General features: G+C 52.2%; 1 protein-coding gene across 14 annotated transcripts in view; it reads left to right on the plus strand.

The window, feature by feature from the left end:
- ZNF618 (zinc finger protein 618) overlaps positions 1–17,326 on the plus strand; it is a 55,384-nt gene that overhangs the window by 27,834 nt on the left and 10,224 nt on the right. For 4 of the 14 annotated variants that reach the window (XM_066610832.1, XM_066610841.1, XM_066610838.1 and 1 more), the window contains exons 2-10: positions 6,967–7,010; positions 8,976–9,241; positions 11,243–11,320; positions 12,106–12,174; positions 12,684–12,773; positions 13,031–13,135; positions 13,418–13,507; positions 14,589–14,777; positions 15,393–15,476. In XM_066610832.1, coding sequence (XP_066466929.1) covers positions 6,967–7,010; positions 8,976–9,241; positions 11,243–11,320; positions 12,106–12,174; positions 12,684–12,773; positions 13,031–13,135; positions 13,418–13,507; positions 14,589–14,777; positions 15,393–15,476 — 1,015 coding nt within the window. The remainder of the gene's footprint in view (positions 1–6,966; positions 7,011–8,975; positions 9,242–11,242; positions 11,321–12,105; positions 12,175–12,683; positions 12,774–13,030; positions 13,136–13,417; positions 13,508–14,588; positions 14,778–15,392; positions 15,477–17,326) is intronic. The other 10 variants (XM_066610833.1, XM_066610839.1, XM_066610835.1 and 7 more) reach the window with 9 other exon arrangements.

The following is a 17,326-nucleotide window of genomic DNA, read 5'->3' on the forward strand; positions in this document are numbered from 1 at the left end:
CCCAGGGAGCACACAAGAGAACAAGAGACCTGCAAGGCTTCCTGGGAATTGTAGTTAAGAACATAAGAACAGCTCCACTGGATCAAGCCACAGGCCCATCTAGTCCAGCTTCCTGTATCTCACAGCGGCCCACCAAATGCCCCAGGGAGCACACCAGATAACAAGAGACCTCATCCTGGTGCCCTCCTTTGCATCTGGCATTCTGACATAGCCCATTTCTAAAATCAGGAGGTGGCACATATATCATGGCTTGTAACCCGTAATGGATTTTTCCTCCAGAAACTTGTCCAATCCCCTTTTAAAGGTGTCCAGGCCAGTCGCCATCACCACATCCTGTGGCAAGGAGTTCCACAGACCATTTTGCTGTGGCCAAGAACTGCCTTCCATCTGTGTGTGTGTGGGAAGGGGGGAAGAACCGAATCGAGTCTTCTGTATCCCAACAAAGGCCAGCCACATATGTCCCTAAGGCAAGAGACAGCTGTATTCACAGGTAGACTGCCTCTTGAATGGGGGTTCCATTTACCTGTCATTTTGTGGTTCTTGATAGGCCTCTCCTCCTCCACGCACTTCCCCTTCTTAAACCTGTCTATTGGAGGCTGTTTGCTGTGCCGGTGACGCGGGCACCATGCCCTGCTAGACCAGACAGGCTCTTGCCCTGCAGCATTCTTCTTCCACCCGTGTCCATCAGTGTTAAGAAGCTCCTGGTCCATATAGTGTGGTGTACTGCCCTGTCTGACAGCAGTTCTCCAGTCTCCCTCCCTGAGAAGGACATTTCAGGCACGGGTGTCTGGCCTCCGTTTTCTATAGTGGAGACAGATGCTGAGTTCACGCAGCCGGGTGTGCAACCTCCCAGTCATCTTGAAGCTTCACCCTAGCTATTTAGTGGTCCAGCTGCCCCCCCTGGCTGTAAAAGAAGCCACGTTGCCTCTTGTAGCTTCTGTGACTCTACTCATAGCTTTACTGGCCTCTCTTCCTGTGCCTGGGAGCACCTTCTCCACCAAGCAGCGCACATTGCAGCCAAACTTCCATTGCGATGGTTGCAAGACCTCTCCGTGCACACTGGAGAAACTGACACTCTTGGCTGTCCCTTTTTAAAAAAAATAGTCCCCTCTTCTGGAGTGGAGCACTTTTCTGCCGGCCTTCCTTGGCAACTGTCCCATTCTGTGAATGTTATACTGGATAACATGGTGGTCACAGTTCCTTTTTGGTTGCCACTGCAGTATCTGCCGGTGGGGCTGGGAAGGACCTGACTGGAGTCCTTGGAGTGCTGTTGCCCATCAGGGCTGACAGAGCTGAGACAGGCGGATCCAGAGGGTCTGATTTGGCACAAGGAACCTCCAGAATGAGCTGCCTCAAAGGCCCGTCTTGACTATGTGGCAGGGAGCCAGTTGAACGCATGCGTTTAGTAATGTTTCGGTGTAATTGGCACCAAGGAAGCCAATGGAATTAACAAAAGCCCTGTTAATTGGTTGCAACACCTCCTCCCCTAAGCCTTGTGCCTCCTCTGTGAGCTGCCGCAGATCCCCCCGCCCCTAGTGTGATCTACACAGGCGTTTCTATCGATTTTGGTATCCAAGGAGAGCTGTTTCTCATTGATTACCAGGGGAGTTGCAAATGAGGGGCTTGCTGCTGCTGTAGCCAGCGGGGCCTGAATCCACCCCAGGCCATTTCAGAACCAGCCACCTCTCGGTTCTCAAAACCAGGCCAGACATTCAGAATCCCCAGCCAAATGGCAACAGAGAGCTGGGGGTTTGTCTTCCTCCCAAACTCCGACCTGCAGCTTGAAAGTAAAGACTTCAGCCAGTCCTTGTTTCGGCGACGTTTAAGTGCATTTGGAAGGTGCCCTGGTCTCTCAGGAGACCTCCATGTAAAAAGGTCTAGAAAAGGGATTCTCATTTGGAGAACCCAGGACAAAAGATCTCAGGTATGGACCATTGGGGAGCCCCTGCCACACCGTGGCAACCGGCGTGGCTTGCATCGCTGCAGGGCAGAATATCGAGAGGGTGCCTGTGTCCTTGGCAGAGCCCCTCTGGGCCGTGCAGAACGTCCTGGGTTCTCGATCCCTGGCAGCATCTCCAGGTAAGATGGGGTGACACCTGGGGAGTCACTGCCAGCCAGGGGTCGGTAAGGGTCAGAGATACATCCCACTCTGGTGAAGGCATCTTCTTCCTAGGTTCATAAAGCGTGTGCCTTTTGGAAGGCCATCACTTCCAAAACATGCATCGGCCAAGCTGGGGAGCGTGAGCCTTTCTTATTTGCATACACCTGTCCTTCAACAGGTTTGTTTTGCAAGGAGAAGACAAACTGCCACTGGCAGCTTTCCCTGGAACACCTTGTGAAATTGGAAGCCTAGACAAGCAGGCTGGTTTGTGGGGCTTAGAGGCATTTGCAAGAGACAACGTTAAATCAGCAGTTGACAAAATACCGCCCCTGTCCCCCGCCCGAGCACTTGCTTGGGTCGTGGTGGCAAGTTCAGTGGTTTATAATTTAGGGCTCCAGCTGCTTGGAGATGGGCTCCGTTCTCCCCTGCTCCGCAGTGTCTGTGATGGGGTTGCCGGTCTCTGCAGCCTCAAGGGTTAAGATCTTGTGTTAAAAACAATGTTGTTGGCAACCTTCAGTCTCGAAAGACTCTGGTATCACGCTCTGAAAGGTGGTTCTGGCACAGCGTCTAGTGTGGCTGAAAAGGCCAATCCGGGAGTGACAATCCCTTCCACACTGGGAGCAAGTGCAGTCTGCTCCTGGTCTGTCTCCCTGGCTATGGGCCTTCCTTCTTTGCCTCTTAGCCTCAGACTGTTGGCCAAGTGTCTCTTCAAACTGGGAAAGGCCATGTTGCACAGCCTGCCTCCAAGCGGGCCGCTCAGAGGCCAGGGTTTCCCACCTGTCGAGGTCCACTCCTAAGGCCTTCAGATCCCTCTTGCAGATGTCAATAATAATAAAACAAAACCCCAGTGCCAGCCAGTCACCCCCCCCCCAAAAAAAGGCTAAGATTCTAATTCTACCTCCAGTTGCCTGTGGATTTGTGAAATGCACCAATTCATGCTTGCATTTTGCTTTTGGAACTGAGGAGGGGCTGGGCCTTGAAGGGCCCAGGTGGGATTATGCAAAGTAGTCCTGCACGTGTCTGCCAGATTCTCAGGAATCTCCAAGGTTTTGCTCTCTTTCTTTGGTGCCGTTTGATCCTTGCGCGTGAGTGTCCTGAGGAATTTTGCGGGGCCTAAAAGTGTCGCACCTTGCCCGGGTTGGCTTTTGTGGACCGCAGTCCACTTCATTCAGACGCTCAGCGCACGAACTGCCTTCCACCAGGTTGGGTCACCTGCCTGACCGAATGCCAGTGGTTCTCTGGAGCAGCTACTCGGGCCCCGGTTTGTGGACTGTAGTGGGATGTGTCTTTCTTGAGAGCCTTCCCCCTGCCTGTTGGATTGAAGAACACCCAGACTCCTGGGCTTTGGAGGGGACAAGTAGGGACCATTGCCAAGGTCCACCGACTGGAGCTGGGCACAAAATAGCAGCTGGGGAAGAGGAAGAGAGGGAGAAGTATACTTAAAACTTAGCCCTTGGATGCATCCATCCACCTGCTTAGGCCAGGAAGGTATGTCCAGGCCCAGAAGGGAACTCAAAGATCAACCTCTGGTTCTCCTCCCTTCCCCTCCTTGTTTCAGCACCATAATTTGGTGCAAACCGCTTTCTTTTGCTGCTGTTAAAACATCTGTGGAGCCCCTTGTGGTGACGACATCTGGTCTAGGTGCCTTCAACAGGGGATTGGACAGATTTATAGAAGAAAAGTTCCATCACAGTTTACAAGCTGTGATGTGTGTGTGTGCAACCTCTTGGTTTTAGAAGTAGACTAACTCAGAAGGCCTGATACAAGGGGAGGGCACCAGGATGCAGGTCTCTTGTTGCCTTGGGTACTCCCAGAGGTTTTGTCTACCTGGGGCTGTCCTGAGGCTTTTCCCCAAGCCATCCCCTTTTACAGTGAGTGCCACAGTGGTCAACATTTCATGACTGGACCTTCCCCCTCCATTAGACAGCATGTTCACAAGCATGTTCCATGCTCAACGGCGAGGGACTAATGCTTAAAATGCACATCTCCGAGCCTGCGTTTTTTAGTCGCAGGGGATGCCTCACCCTCCTTTCTCATTTCAGCAAAATTGTGGTTTTTCTGGCCAGTGCTGTGTGCCGTGGGTGGGTGCGTGGAGGGGGTCCCTTCCTTATTGCAAGCCTTGTAACCATGCACAGAATTGCCGTGAAGATCTGGGCAATCTTCCAGTTGTGAAAACACACAGAAGTCTCTCTTTTTTTGTTTTATTCTTCATTCTGTAAGCATGACAAATCATTAATTTTTGATTGATTGCTTTGAATTATGGGGGCTCTCGACAGCCTTTCTGTCGCCTGTAACAGCCCTATGACAAATGAACACATTAATGTTCGCTGAAGATTTGGCGCTTGGCTCTTGCGACTTCTCCCGAGCAGTGAACAGGAGGGAATTTTTAACCAAAAACTTTCAATTAGCCAAAGTTTTTTTTGGTACAGAAGGAGTCCGTCCCCCCCCCCTTTAATTTCTCTGTTTTTCATTGTTCTTCTGAGCAGAGATTTCTTGGTTTCCCAAGGGATGAATTAAAATAATAACCAACACCGAGTTTTCCACAAACAGCCCTTGTTGTTGCAGCAGTTCCTTTAAGATTTTCAGAATTGCACCAGTGCTCTAAATGGTGACCTCCATAACTTTTAAATTAAGAATTTATGCTGGCTTGAAATTTATGAAATATTTCAGCATGAAAGAAAGGCTCCCCCTCCCCTCCCCAGGAAAATTGGACAATAAATCACCCAGCTTTCGATTTACTAGCCTAAGGCTGGCCAGAGATGGGATTTTTTCCCCCCTCCCTCCTTCGTTCTGGGGGGAAAAATGTAATCGTATAAGACAGCCCGGCTTCTGTACTCCCACTCTCTAGAATTTTTAATTTCAGCTGTTTCTGCTTGGATTTATTTCCAATATTCCTGCTTGGCTTTTCAATTTCCTCAGTTATTAAATTTTAATTCAGTGCATTAGCATTTAAATTAAAAAAGGGAGTTATTCTAGCGAACCTGCTCTCCTCTCAGTCCGTCAATTGGCTGGTTTCTGCCATTCGTGGAGGGAGGGGGGAGTCAAAAATGTGGACTGTGGCTGGTTGTCTCCTGATATACGTTTGCCCAAATTCCAAAATTTAAAAAAAATAAAAATTGAGTGTTTGAAGTGTGAATGTGTGTATTTTTTTTTCTTTAGAGGAACACGTCAGAGTAAGGAGAAAAGGGGATTTGATCAACTCATGAAAGAGGGGGAGAAAGGGTCTATCGCTGGCTGGTGGCTAGGTGGAAGCTCCATGTTTAAAGGCAGTCTACCTTGATCCTGAAGCCACTTGTAAATCCCTTCCTGTCTGTTCCTGGATCTTGCACAGTCTGTTCAATGTTAACCTCCGGACCAGGGGACATCCACTCAAATTGAGTGTTAGGAGAGTTAGAACAGACAAAAGAAAATATTTCTTTACTCAGTGTGTGGTTGGTCTGTGGAACTCCTTGCCGCAGGATGTGGTGATGGCGTCTGGCCTGGATGCCTTTAAAAGGGGATTGGACAAGTTTCTGGAGGAAAAATCCATTACGGGTTACAAGCCATGATGTGTATGCGCAACCTCCTGATTTTAGAAATGGGTTATGTCAGAATGCCAGATGCAAGGGAGGGCACCAGGATGAGGTCTCTTGTGATCTGGTGTGCTCCCTGGGGCATTTGGTGGGCCGCTGTGAGATACAGGAAGCTGGACCAGATGGGCCTATGGCCTGATCCAGTGGGGCTGTTCTTAGGTTCCTAACTACAATTCCCAGGAAGCCTTGCAGGTCTCTTGTTATCTGGTGTGCTCCCTGGGGCATTTGGTGGGCCACTGTGTGATACAGGAAGCTGGACTAGATGGGCCTTTGGCCTGACCCACTGGGGCTGTTCTTATGTTCTTAACTACAATTCCCAGGAAGCCTTGCAGGTCTCGTGTTATCAGGTGTGTTCCCTGGGGCATCTGGTGGGCCGCTGTGAGATACAGGAAGCTGGACTAGATGGGCCTATGGCCTGATCCAGTGGGGCTGTTCTTATGTTCTTAACTACAATTCCCAGGAAGCCTTGCAGGTCTCTTGTTATCAGGTGTGTTCCCTGGGGCATCTGGTGGGCCGCTGTGAGATACAGGAAGCTGGACTAGATGGGCCTATGGCCTGATCCAGTGGGGCTGTTCTTAGGTTCCTAACTACAATTCCCAGGAAGCCTTGCAGGTCTCTTGTTATCAGGTGTGTTCCCTGGGGCATCTGGTGGGCCGCTGTGAGATACAGGAAGCTGGACTAGATGGGCCTTTGGCCTGACCCACTGGGGCTGTTCTTATGTTCTTAAACTACAATTCCCAGGAAGCCTTGCAGGTCTCTTGTTATCAGGTGTGCTCCCTGGGGCATTTGGTGGGCCGCTGTGAGATGCAGGAAGCTGGACTAGATGGGCCTATGGCCTGATCCAGTGGGGCTGTTCTTATGTTCTCTACAGCCTGGTTCCATCCTGAATATCCCCACATGTCCATGTCTGTGACATTTTCCAGGCCCACCACCCTCGGCCTGCCAAAGGTCTCCTGCTCTCCAGCTTGCCCTTTCTCCCTGACTGGCCTTTATACCTAGAACCCCCTCCCTGACACCTCAACCCCCCGTTGCTTCCTTCAGATTCCCCTTGAGACCCCACCTTTGCTGTGTGGAGGTTTTGAGGCAGCCCCTCAGCCCCCGTCCCCGACCGTAACCTCAGCCCAAGCTCGTGAGACGGAAACGGAGGTGTATTCTTTGAAGTGAAACTTTCCGTTTCGCGCAGCCCTGCTTAAAAATTTGGGAGCTTTGCAAATAAAAACTTCTGTGCTTTAAAACGAAGGGATCAGCTGGCCAGCAAAACCTGATCGGTCTTTGTTTCTGTCTTTTCCCCAGGCTGAAGGGAGCAGCAGCGTCGGGACGAGAGCGTCCACCAGCAGGTAGCTGCCAGATTCCTTGCACCTCTCGCGAGACGTGCAGAACTGTGGCTCAGCGATGGAAATGTTGCTTGACCGGTTCTTAGCAAATTTAGATGAAACTTTGAAAATATTGATTCTTCTTTCTCTCCACCTTGGACGGCTGTGGGGGAGCAAGGCCCAGGTTCTAAGGGTTGGGCTTTGTAAGCTTATCCGACTTGTTCATCTCGTACGTTTCTGCCCTGCACTTTTTCCCAGCCATTCAGGGTGGCATCTGTGTGTCTTGGGGGACGTGGCAGGGCTGGCCTCTCATGGCTGGCTCCAGCGGGCACCTGCAGCTGGGTGGAGGGTTTTTGTACTGGGTCTCCGGGATAGGGAGTTGGGAAGCGGCAGATTCACCACCACTCTTTTGTTTAAGAGCCCCCTCAACCTCCGGGCTCCCCAGATGTGGTTTGTGAATCCCACTTTTCCAGGAAGGCTAGCATTTAGGCTAGGAAAAGCAGAAATGTTTCCGTAAGGCCCCTGAGACCATGGAACAAATCCCTGGGAGAGCTTTGCCTGGGCCCCTATAGTGAGCGTCCCATCTTTTAATTTTTTTAAGATAGGCAAGTCCAGCGGCTCAAGGCATGTTAGAAAGTGTGGTGTTCGACCCGCTTCCCTTTTTGCTTCTGCTTTCCAGACCATTCCATCATGCTCCTGTTTTTTCATTGTACAGCCACACGTCAATTTATTGAATGCTTCTTCAGACCATATCAATACATTCTGCGCACTCGTGTAGGCCCTATAATGCGAGCTTCAGAATTAATCTCTGAAATGCGCCAGAAAAAGCCTTGATTTCAAAGGGCCGAAGCCCAGCATGCACCAGCTGTACGTTCAGAGGGCTGCATGGTCTGGGAAAAGCATGTGTGGAGAGGGAGGTAGAAAATAATTAACTCCAGCATTTATTTATTTAAGACATTTTATTCCTGCCTCTCCCACAACTCCAGGTGGTTCACAAACACATCTTAAAATCGCGCCAAACAAGCCTCTCAAAGTCTCTGACGGGCATATGGAGCAGCACATCTACAACAGCAGTGTGCTATAGATCATGGGTGTGCATGGAGCCCATGTGCTGCTGAGTCAGGCCCTGGAGGTGTTCTACTCTGTGTAATCTCCAGCAATGGGAAGCAGCTCCTGAAGGCTGTCCCCATCACTGGCTCACTGAGATCCTGTCTTGAAGGAGGAAGGAGCCTGCCAGGGACCCCTTTTTGACTCCTGCTGCTACTTCTATATAACTTTATACCTGTTTACATTTTAATCTGCTCTTGCATCATTGAATTTGCAATGGTTTCTCTCCCCCCAGCCTCCATATCTTCTGTTTACTTCTCAGATTGCAAGCCTGCAGGGAGGCTCTTGCTAATTTTTTTTAAATGTTTGAACAGTGCCTAACAATTCTAGGTGCTGCTATTTGATCTTCCACATCTCTGGCGACTTCCCTCCTGGGCCTTGGTTAAGATCTGGCTCCAGGCAGTTGGGTTCTGGGACCCCAGGCGAAGCCCGTTCAATCCCAGTACCCCAGAAGTGGCTGCATGGCCAAAATAAGGCAGGGGTCTAAGGGGAGCAGGGACATGGGGTTCATCTCTCTCCCGGAGATGAGCTGCAGTGCTTGGAACTGGAGAGTGAGCCTGGAAACTGGGGCTTTATAGGGCTGGTGGGTTGGGGGTCTGCTGCCACAAACACTGTGTGAATGCTCAAGCTGGGACTGTAACCCTGATGGCTCAAACTTAATTCTTCATTGCTAGCTTTTCATCTTTTATGGTATTATTTTGTGGTGGTCTTGATAGTGTGTTTTTTTTTTCCCCTTTGGGTTGTCAGTGGCCAGAAAGTCAAGGGTCTACCTGTGTTCCAATGAATAAACCAGACCACTTTGGACCATAGTAAACGCCTTGAGCTTCTTGAACTTGGTGTTAATGTGAGAATTTGTGTTCCTTTTTCCTCCTGCCAACCCAGGGAGCGCTTGAAGAGGACCCAGAAAAGCATGAAGGCCGAGGGCTCCGATTCGGCAGCCTCCCAGTCCTCGCCGAGCGAGGAGACGGCGACCATGACGGACGTGAAGGTGAAGACGGAGATCCCCGACGACTTCATCCAGGAGGTGATCTGGCAGGACGACCCCAAAGAGTCCAAGAAGAACATGAAGGATGGGGTGGGAGAGGTGCCGGCCGAGATCTGCGTGGTGATCGGCGGGGTCCGCAACCAGCAGACGCTTGGTAAGCTAGGTCGGTGGTCGCTTGGCTTAACCTTTTCCTGGATAGGGGGATGTGGTGGGGTAGAGTGGGGCGGGGGGGACTTGCAAACAGCCGGAGGGTTGCGCTGGGGTGGTTTTTCTTCTGCATGGCCACTAGATAGGATGGCTCTTAAGGGTGGCAAGAGGCTAGAGCCTGCATGTTCAGAAGCAGTAGATCTCTGGGTGACCAGCTGTCCGGGCCATCCAGCAGGGAGAAGCCATCCCCTTAATGGCGGGATTCTGGCTTACTCACAGAATGGGCTCTTGAATAAAGACTTGAGACCAGCCTTGCAGCACCATCAAAGCCAGTATCCCCGTTTCCCAACAGGCACCTCCGGGAAGCCCAAAAATCCATTACGGGTTACAAGCCATGATGTGTATGTGCAACCTCCTGATTTTAGAAACGGGCTATGTCAGATGCAAGGGAGGGCACCAGGATGCAGGTCTCTCGTTATCTGGTGTGCTCCCTGGGGCATTTGGTGGGCCGCTGTGAGATACAGGAAGCTGGACTAGATGGGCCTATGGCCTGATCCAGTGGGGCTGTTCTTATGTTCTTAACTACAATTCCCAGGAAGCTTTGCAGGTCTCTTGTTATCTGGTGTGCTCCCTGGGGCATTTGGTGGGCCACTGTGAGATACAGGAAGCTGGACTAGATGGGCCTATGGCCTGATCCAGTGGGGCCGTTCTTATGTTAGACCCTCTCTGATTTGTGGTGCTCAGGAGATGTACTGCCTCTGAAGCTGGAGGCTCTACGTCGCTTAATTTAATCTTCGTATTCCGGGATGTGAGAAACGGGCAAAGTCAGCCTGTAGACTCTAAGCTTTCTACTTAGAATGAGCAAATTATGTGTGTTTGTTCTAAGTTTATAAACAAACGCATCATCTCTTGAAACGTGTCTTTAAAACCTTCGGGAAGGGCAAGTCTTTTTTTTTAAAGCGTCCCAATCAAGGTGACTTTTCAGCCACTGCGGAAGGGCTTCCATTCTGGCAGAAGCCGTTTTCCTCACCGGCCTTTGGCAGAATGTGGACTGTGGGAACCTCCGTCGCTTGCGGTCGCGGGGGATGCCTCGAACCTGCCTCTGTTCCATCCTGGCCACGCTTCTAGGAGCCTGCAAGAGAGCACAGCCTGTGTGCATGCGTACAGAGGTCCAGCTTTTTGTAGGAATGTTCATGTGATGGGCTCTGTACAGTTGCGTTCCCGAGAGCTGCGTGAGAGCGCCCTCTCCTGGCCCTGCTCTGTAGCTGCAGAGTCGGAGAGAACAGCCGTCTGCTGAATTCTGGAAAGGTGCTAGCTTGTGATCAGAAAAATCAACAGAAGGCAGCCACTTTGAGGGTGTGCCGTTGCATTAAATGTGGCCGTGTCTCCAATGAACCTCCTGTTGTCCAGAAGTCTGGGGCTCAGTGAAATGCATGTGGCTTCTTCCTTTTCGGAAACCCCTTGCAGCTTTCACTGGGCTCCTGCCCCGGCATGGATCAGGTCTTCACTGTTACCTTCACTGTGTTCCATTCATGGGGACCTCTATCAATCTTTGGTCCTTTAATCTCACATTTGACTATTCTAACCCCCTCCTTGCATTTCTCCTTTTTTGGCAGTGCCTTCTATTTTTTTCCTACTTCTCCCCCACCCTCCCCAAATTGTTCTAGTACTTTTGGGAAGGATATTTTTTTTTGTATTGTCCTTCCATTTGTTATCATTTAATAATGGGCATCGAAATTAAAATGCACAGGATTAGGCAAGATATTGAAATCTGAAACTGCCCTACTGAGTCAGGCCTTGGGTCACTCTATATTGTCAGCACTAACTGGCAGCGTTTGAGACAGCCTCCCAGTATTTTAGCCGTTCCTCTTAGGTTGCAGACGCGGCAGCCGTACCTCTTAAGCCAAGAGGTTGGCTTAAACAGGATGTAGGTTGTGGGACCTGGGATCAGAGTGTCACTTTGCTTGCCCCCCCCCCCCAATCTGAAAAGCACCTTGTTTGTGCTTCTGTGTTCCAGGGTCTTACGAATGTGGAATATGTGGAAAGAAATACAAGTATTATAACTGCTTCCAGACTCACGTGCGAGCACACCGAGGTACGGTTGCCTGTGTTTTTGCATGTAGAACTGTTTCAGGGGAGATATTTTTCCCAGGACGCCTTGGGATTCAGGTGTTCGTCCTGCAGCAGAGTGTGTGTTCACCATCAGGGGCCTTCCAGCATTGCTGCAGCTGAAGTTCTCCTTTCTGTGGGACTGTGAAATGCCGTGCACTGCAGAAAGCAGCCCTGCTCCTTGAACACGCACATCCCAGAATCAGAGAGCCAGACAGCACGAGTGTGCCCAGATGCCCTGCGAAAACTGCCTTCCAGGCAGCCCACAGCCTATGAAATCAAAGGCATGTGGAGGAATGCTTGGACTTGGGCCAGAAGGTCCCAGGTTCTAATCTCCACTGAGCCACGAAGTGGTCCTCAGGCCAGTCGCATATCTCTTAGCCTGACCGACCTCTCAGGGTTGCTAAGAGGACATCTTGATGGGGAGGAGCCAGGTACAACCGTCCTGAACTGCTTGGAGGAAAGACAGTTGGAACCGGTGAAATCAAAGCAAGGAAATTGGCAAAACCAGTTGACTGAGCAAGCGGTCAGCATCTTTGACTGAAAGCACAGCGTTGCGTAAATGGCACTGGCATAAAACGTCGCAGCAGAAGCCCCCCAAAGTCAGGGTAGCCGCTAAACACCAGTGCCTTTAAAACCTGGCAAAATGGGAGGTCTGGTGAGGTGTGTGTGGGGGGGGGGGGAGGTTTGGCTGTCAAAGTTGCATAGCGCATGAGAATTTGGGCAGGGCCAGCTGGTGAACAGAACCCTGCTGTTGGATTTTTGATGCAGCTTCTAAAGCCGGGCTTTCTCTCTGCGCAGACACGGAAGCCACGTCGGGTGAAGGGGCGTCCCAAGGCAGTGAGTATGAATGGGAATCCCAGATGGGTGGGGGGGCTGTTGCTCCAGTCAGGCAGAAGTTCCCAGAGTTAGACCCTGGCGGTATCTCCAGAGACGGTGACCCTCGCTTCAGAAGGCAGCCCCCCCCCCAAACATAATAAAAAGGGCGAAAACAAAGCATTGAGCACCTGGAGAGGTGAAACTGTTTTGTTCTTAGTCTCCTAAAGCTGAGGGTTCCGACAGAGTGTCATTTAAAAAAATGTCCCAGCGCTGAAAGTTTTGGTGATCGCTGACATGACATCATTCTGAAGGCACTTGGGGGGGGGAGGAAGCTGGCTGTTGCCACCATGCGGTGATGATTGTGAGGCTATAGTTTTTGGAAAATGGTACACTTGGGTATAGCACGGGGGGGGGATATATGACTCCTGTGGAGGCTTTTGGAGGCCAGCGACACAGACGGCCTCTTGAAGGACTTGGCTCTTCCCCCGAGGGCTTCGCAACCCTTGTACTCTCTCTCTTCTCGTTTGCAGACAATTTTCGGTACACGTGTGATATTTGCGGTAAAAAGTACAAATACTACAGCTGTTTCCAGGAGCATCGAGACCTCCATGCAGTGGATGGTGAGTGAGGGGGTGTTGGTGGTCGGGTCAGGGGCTTCTGGATGACAGGCAGCTCTGAGGACTGAAACCTGCCACGCCTGATTTGCAGATCTGCCTTCCTCTCTCTTAAAACCTTGCCCCGAGCTTGAGAGAGGGTTTTATTCACAAAGGTCCCAGCTCTGCAATGCTGCTCGTGGCCTGCCCTCGCTTGTCTCTGGGGTCGGTTTGGGGAGGCCTTGGGCCCTTCTCATCTCCTCTCGCTTCTCTCCCCCTGGCAGACCCCTACGATCAAGCCATCATCGCCAAGGACGAGGTGAAGGAAGAGGAGCCCGAACCCTTTCAGAAGATTGGTCCAAGTATGACTTACAGAGTTTGCAACTTAAGTAATTAACCCGCTTTCGACGTCATACAGTGTGTGGTTACCAGCCGGGCTCTATGCAGGGACTCCAGGCTGAGCCCCTGGTGTAGAGACAGGTTGGGACCCCCGACAAAGGGTGTTTGGCTCCCAGTATCCTTGTCTCCAGGATGGTGAGGGCCTCTGGCTGCCCCTCAGGGATATTGAGCCCCCACCCCAGTCCCTCTCTGTCCTGCACTTTTCCTCTCCAGAGGAAGTCTGAGCAGACCCCCCCTCCTTCTGACCAAGACGTCTTGTCTGTCCTTTGCAGAAACCGGGAACTACACGTGTGAATTCTGCGGCAAGCAGTACAAATACTACACTCCCTACCAGGAGCACGTAGCTCTTCATGCCCCCATCAGTAAGTATCCAGCCACGGATGTTGCATTGGGGGGGGGGCTCTGCTCACTATCTGGGGATCCAGCGTCCTTGGTGGGTTTGATGTGGAGCCCGTTGCAGACGGTGATGATCTGAGCCAAAAAGCTGGTGGCAACTTTGGTTTGGTCAACTCTGGTTTGCAAGCGAGTCCTGTTGCTGGTTCGTTTTAGGGCCCACGGGCTTGCGTACTTTCATGTCCCGTTTGTGTTCCTAAACGGAAATGTTCTGAGGGCTCTGCCTTCCTTCTTGGCCTGCAGTGCGCTAGTAAGTTAGGCAGGGGTTTGGCCCTTGGGCACAGTGGAGGGGGTTGCAAAGCAAGAGGGGAAAACCAATAGCCCCCTGGAGGCAGAAGAAGTCGTTTGGCCGGGGTACGAGTGTAACGGGGAGGGTCTCAGTCTGGTAATGTCTCCCCTCTCTGCTGCTGAAACATAATTCAGGGGTTAAGCTGCAGACCTTAGTACCGCCTGCAAAAGGGGCACGCTGGCATTTTCCGAGGGTTGGGAATTTAGCAGTCCAGGCTCGGGCCTTGTTGGCATCCCTTGCCTGAAGCCCTGGCAAACTGCTGCCATTCCAAGCTGGGCGACACCGCGGGTCTGGCTCGGCATCAGGGGGTGTGCACCAAGTGCCTGGGGGTGGGCCCGAGCTCATTGTCCCTTCTCCAACTAAAAGATCTCTGGTGGCAAAGCCAGGGAGAGACCCTTCTCTGCCTGAAACCCTGGAGAGCCCCTGCCAGTCAGTGTGTTGGCAATACGGAGATAGGCAGGCCAAGGGCAGCTTCCTGCATCCAGAACTGGTCCCTGGAGGCCCACTGAGCAACAGCCCTGCCCCAGCCCTTGGGAATCTCACCCGCTGTCAGGGTTTGCCCCCCAGGCGAGCCGCAGGGGTCCTCTGGATGTGTTGGGGGATGTTGGAGGCTTCTCAGCTGCTGGGTGGGGGGAGGCGGTCCGTGAAAGGGCGTGGGAGGGAGCAGGATGCGTTGGCAAGGGGGGCGAAGCCCCAAGCAGGTGCAGATCCTGGGCATTGACTTGTCTATCCTGGCACTAGTTCTTAGTGTTCACATCCAGAGTACTCTCGATCTCCACTCTTCGTGGCAGTGAAGAGCCAAGCAGGCCAGTCGGGCAAAAAAACGCCGGCGTCTATCATCCGCTGCTCCACCCTCCTCCACCGCACTCCCTCCGGCGTCCCTCCTGCGTCCCAGTCGCAGATGTTCCGCGCACCAAATTCTGGATCTCCGGGAAGCAAGGCCACGACAGGTACCAGTAGTGACTGCATAACTGCCCTTGGGAGCCTTCTGGGGTCCTTCCCTCCTGCCTCACCCAGCAAGAAGTGGGCTTCTGCCCTCTACTGGGCTCCTAGCTACCCGTTGCTATGGGTTCGAGAGGTCTCCTCTGACACTCTTTCTCGTGCACTTCTAGGGAGCTTGTAGGGAGCTGCCTTGCAGGGAGGGAGAGCCATTGAGCTGCTGTCTGCCCTGACCAGCACTGGTTCTCCAGGGTTTCTAACACAGAAGGGTCTTCTCCAGTCCCACCCGGAGAGACGGGTGCTCCCATCTCAGATGGGCTATCTCAGATATCTGTCTCAGATAGGTGGGTGCAAGTGGTGTGTTCAAGGGGTGAGAGAGTGAGCAAGCTCCTTCTTGCGTGTCTGCTCAACACATTCTTACGGGATGATGGACGTGGTTCCCCTGACCAAGTCACACAGGTGTAGAAAAGCCAAGAGCTGGGGAGGGAGTTTCCCGTTGTCCGGCCATGGGAGCAAAACAGGTGCCCTCTGCAGGACTCAGAGGCCCAAGGGGAGCACTGCTGACTCATTCTCTGCACTGGATCAGTTCTCACCAGGGCTGTTGTCTCCCCTTCCCCCCTCCCCAGCAGAAAGTGCTTTCAGCCGGAGAGTGGAAGGCAAGGCGCAGAACAACTTCGAAGAGACAAACAGCAGCTCCCAGCACTCCAGTGGTGAGTATGTGCTCTCCCCAGGACTTCTCTCCCGCAAGCTCCTTTTCAAAGCTGACTGCAGTCCTCTGGCATGGCTGTGTGTAGCACTGGCTATGCCTGTTTCATATGCCGTTTCCTGAAACTCCTGGCCGCCTTGGGGCTGGTGGGTTGGGCTGGCTTGCCGGCACCCATCTTTTGCATGTTACTATGTTCAGGCCTGCAGGCTTTAGGCAAGAAAGTGGCTGCTAGGTGGGGCAGCTTTTGATCCCCAAACGGTTTCCTACCCACTGCGGCTATTCCTGAGCCAAGCCCCCATGCGTCCCGCCAGCCAAGCGGTCAGCATAGCCGTTCCCTTACGCTTCGCCAGCTAGAGTCCTGCTGGGAGCCTGTCGGAAAAAGCGTGTGGTATAGCCCTCCTTGGAATGCCGATGGGAGAGGCAAGCAGAACTCTCTGTGCTTCGGAAAGCTGGCCTTTCCAGGGAAAGTCTTCATTCTTTGATTGCGCACTCCTCCTCCGTTTGGATGTGATACGGTCCCAGGAGGCTGGCTGTACCACATCACGCGTTCAGAGTCTCTGCGTACCCGCCCAGTCTGTGAAACGGGACAGACATGGCTCCGTAGAGGTGCCGCCATGCAGAATGGGAGAGCTCGAGTCACAGGATGTGCCTAGATGGCTTGAGGTCAGTGGTCTGACTTCACAGTCAGTGGAGACCAGCAAGCAATCCCTTGGAGTCCTCTGGCTCAACCCAGTTTAAGTGGGGGAGAGGTGGTGTTTCGTTGTGACTTTTGCGCTAAAGCACTGCGTAGGGGCGAGACTGTGTGTGCCAGCAAGAGAGCTGGAAGGGTGAGCAGGCCTTATCTCCCTGGCTGCTTCTTACACACTCTGTGGCAGGGTGGCTTTCTTCTTAGGGGCTTAAGACGGGTATTGCTGAGGTGGAGACCTTAATTGTGCAAGTTCGAGCTAAAGAGCTATTCATTAGTTAATAAACTAGTTGATGAATTCTGCACGTTGGTGAAAGAGAACTCTGGCAGAAGGGAAGCCTTTTGGCCTTGCTTTCAGAAGGTGCCTCCACGTGTCGTGGTTGGCGTGGCCTGCGAAGGAGGCATTCTCTCCTGTTCGAGATGGGGGGGCTCTCTCAAGGTGTTGCCTGCCCATCTGCTATCTAAAAGATACGTTGAGTTATAATTTGCCATTCTGCTGAGGGGGAGGGGAGTCTTTAATCTCTGGGAGTCTTTAATTTCTCCCAGTTGATTAATTGATGTATTGAATCCAAGCTGATCGGCTTTTCTGGCTGCAGAAAGAGACTTGAACGTGTGCCTGGTGGGCTGTCAAGAAGTTAGAAGGGAGGGAGACAGGACTGGCAAGAGCTGAAAGTGTGTGTGAGTGATAAAGCAACAGCTACTGGCACTGTGTGTGTGGGGGGGGAGAGTATTTGGTGCCCTGCACATGCCTGATCTTGTCTGATCTCGGAAGCTAAGCAGGGTCAGGCCTGGTTAGTACTTGGATGGGAGACCGCCTGGGAATACCGGGTGCTGTAGGCTTAGACCATAGTCTTTCGAGACTGAAGGTTGCCAACCAACCAGTGGGCTCCATTCCTGTGAGTAGGCAAGTGGTCCATGCAGCCATCTGGAAGGGTTTTTTCCCCCTTCCTTTCTGGGGGTAATATTTGTGGGGCTGGTGGGTGGAGGACTTCTTTTCAGGCAAGGCTAGGGGAAAGGAGAGCTCAATGACACTTTGTGTATGACGTCCCACATCTGGTCCCTGGCAGCACCCCTAGACAGGGTTGGGAAAAGTGTGCACAGGCCCCTCTCCAACTCCTGGGCATCTGCTGCCCGTCCAGTGCAGGCAGCACAAAACTGGGTAGACCCAG

The sequence above is a fragment of the Tiliqua scincoides genome, chromosome 16 (assembly GCF_035046505.1).
Source record: "Tiliqua scincoides isolate rTilSci1 chromosome 16, rTilSci1.hap2, whole genome shotgun sequence".
Lineage (NCBI taxonomy): Eukaryota > Metazoa > Chordata > Lepidosauria > Squamata > Scincidae > Tiliqua > Tiliqua scincoides.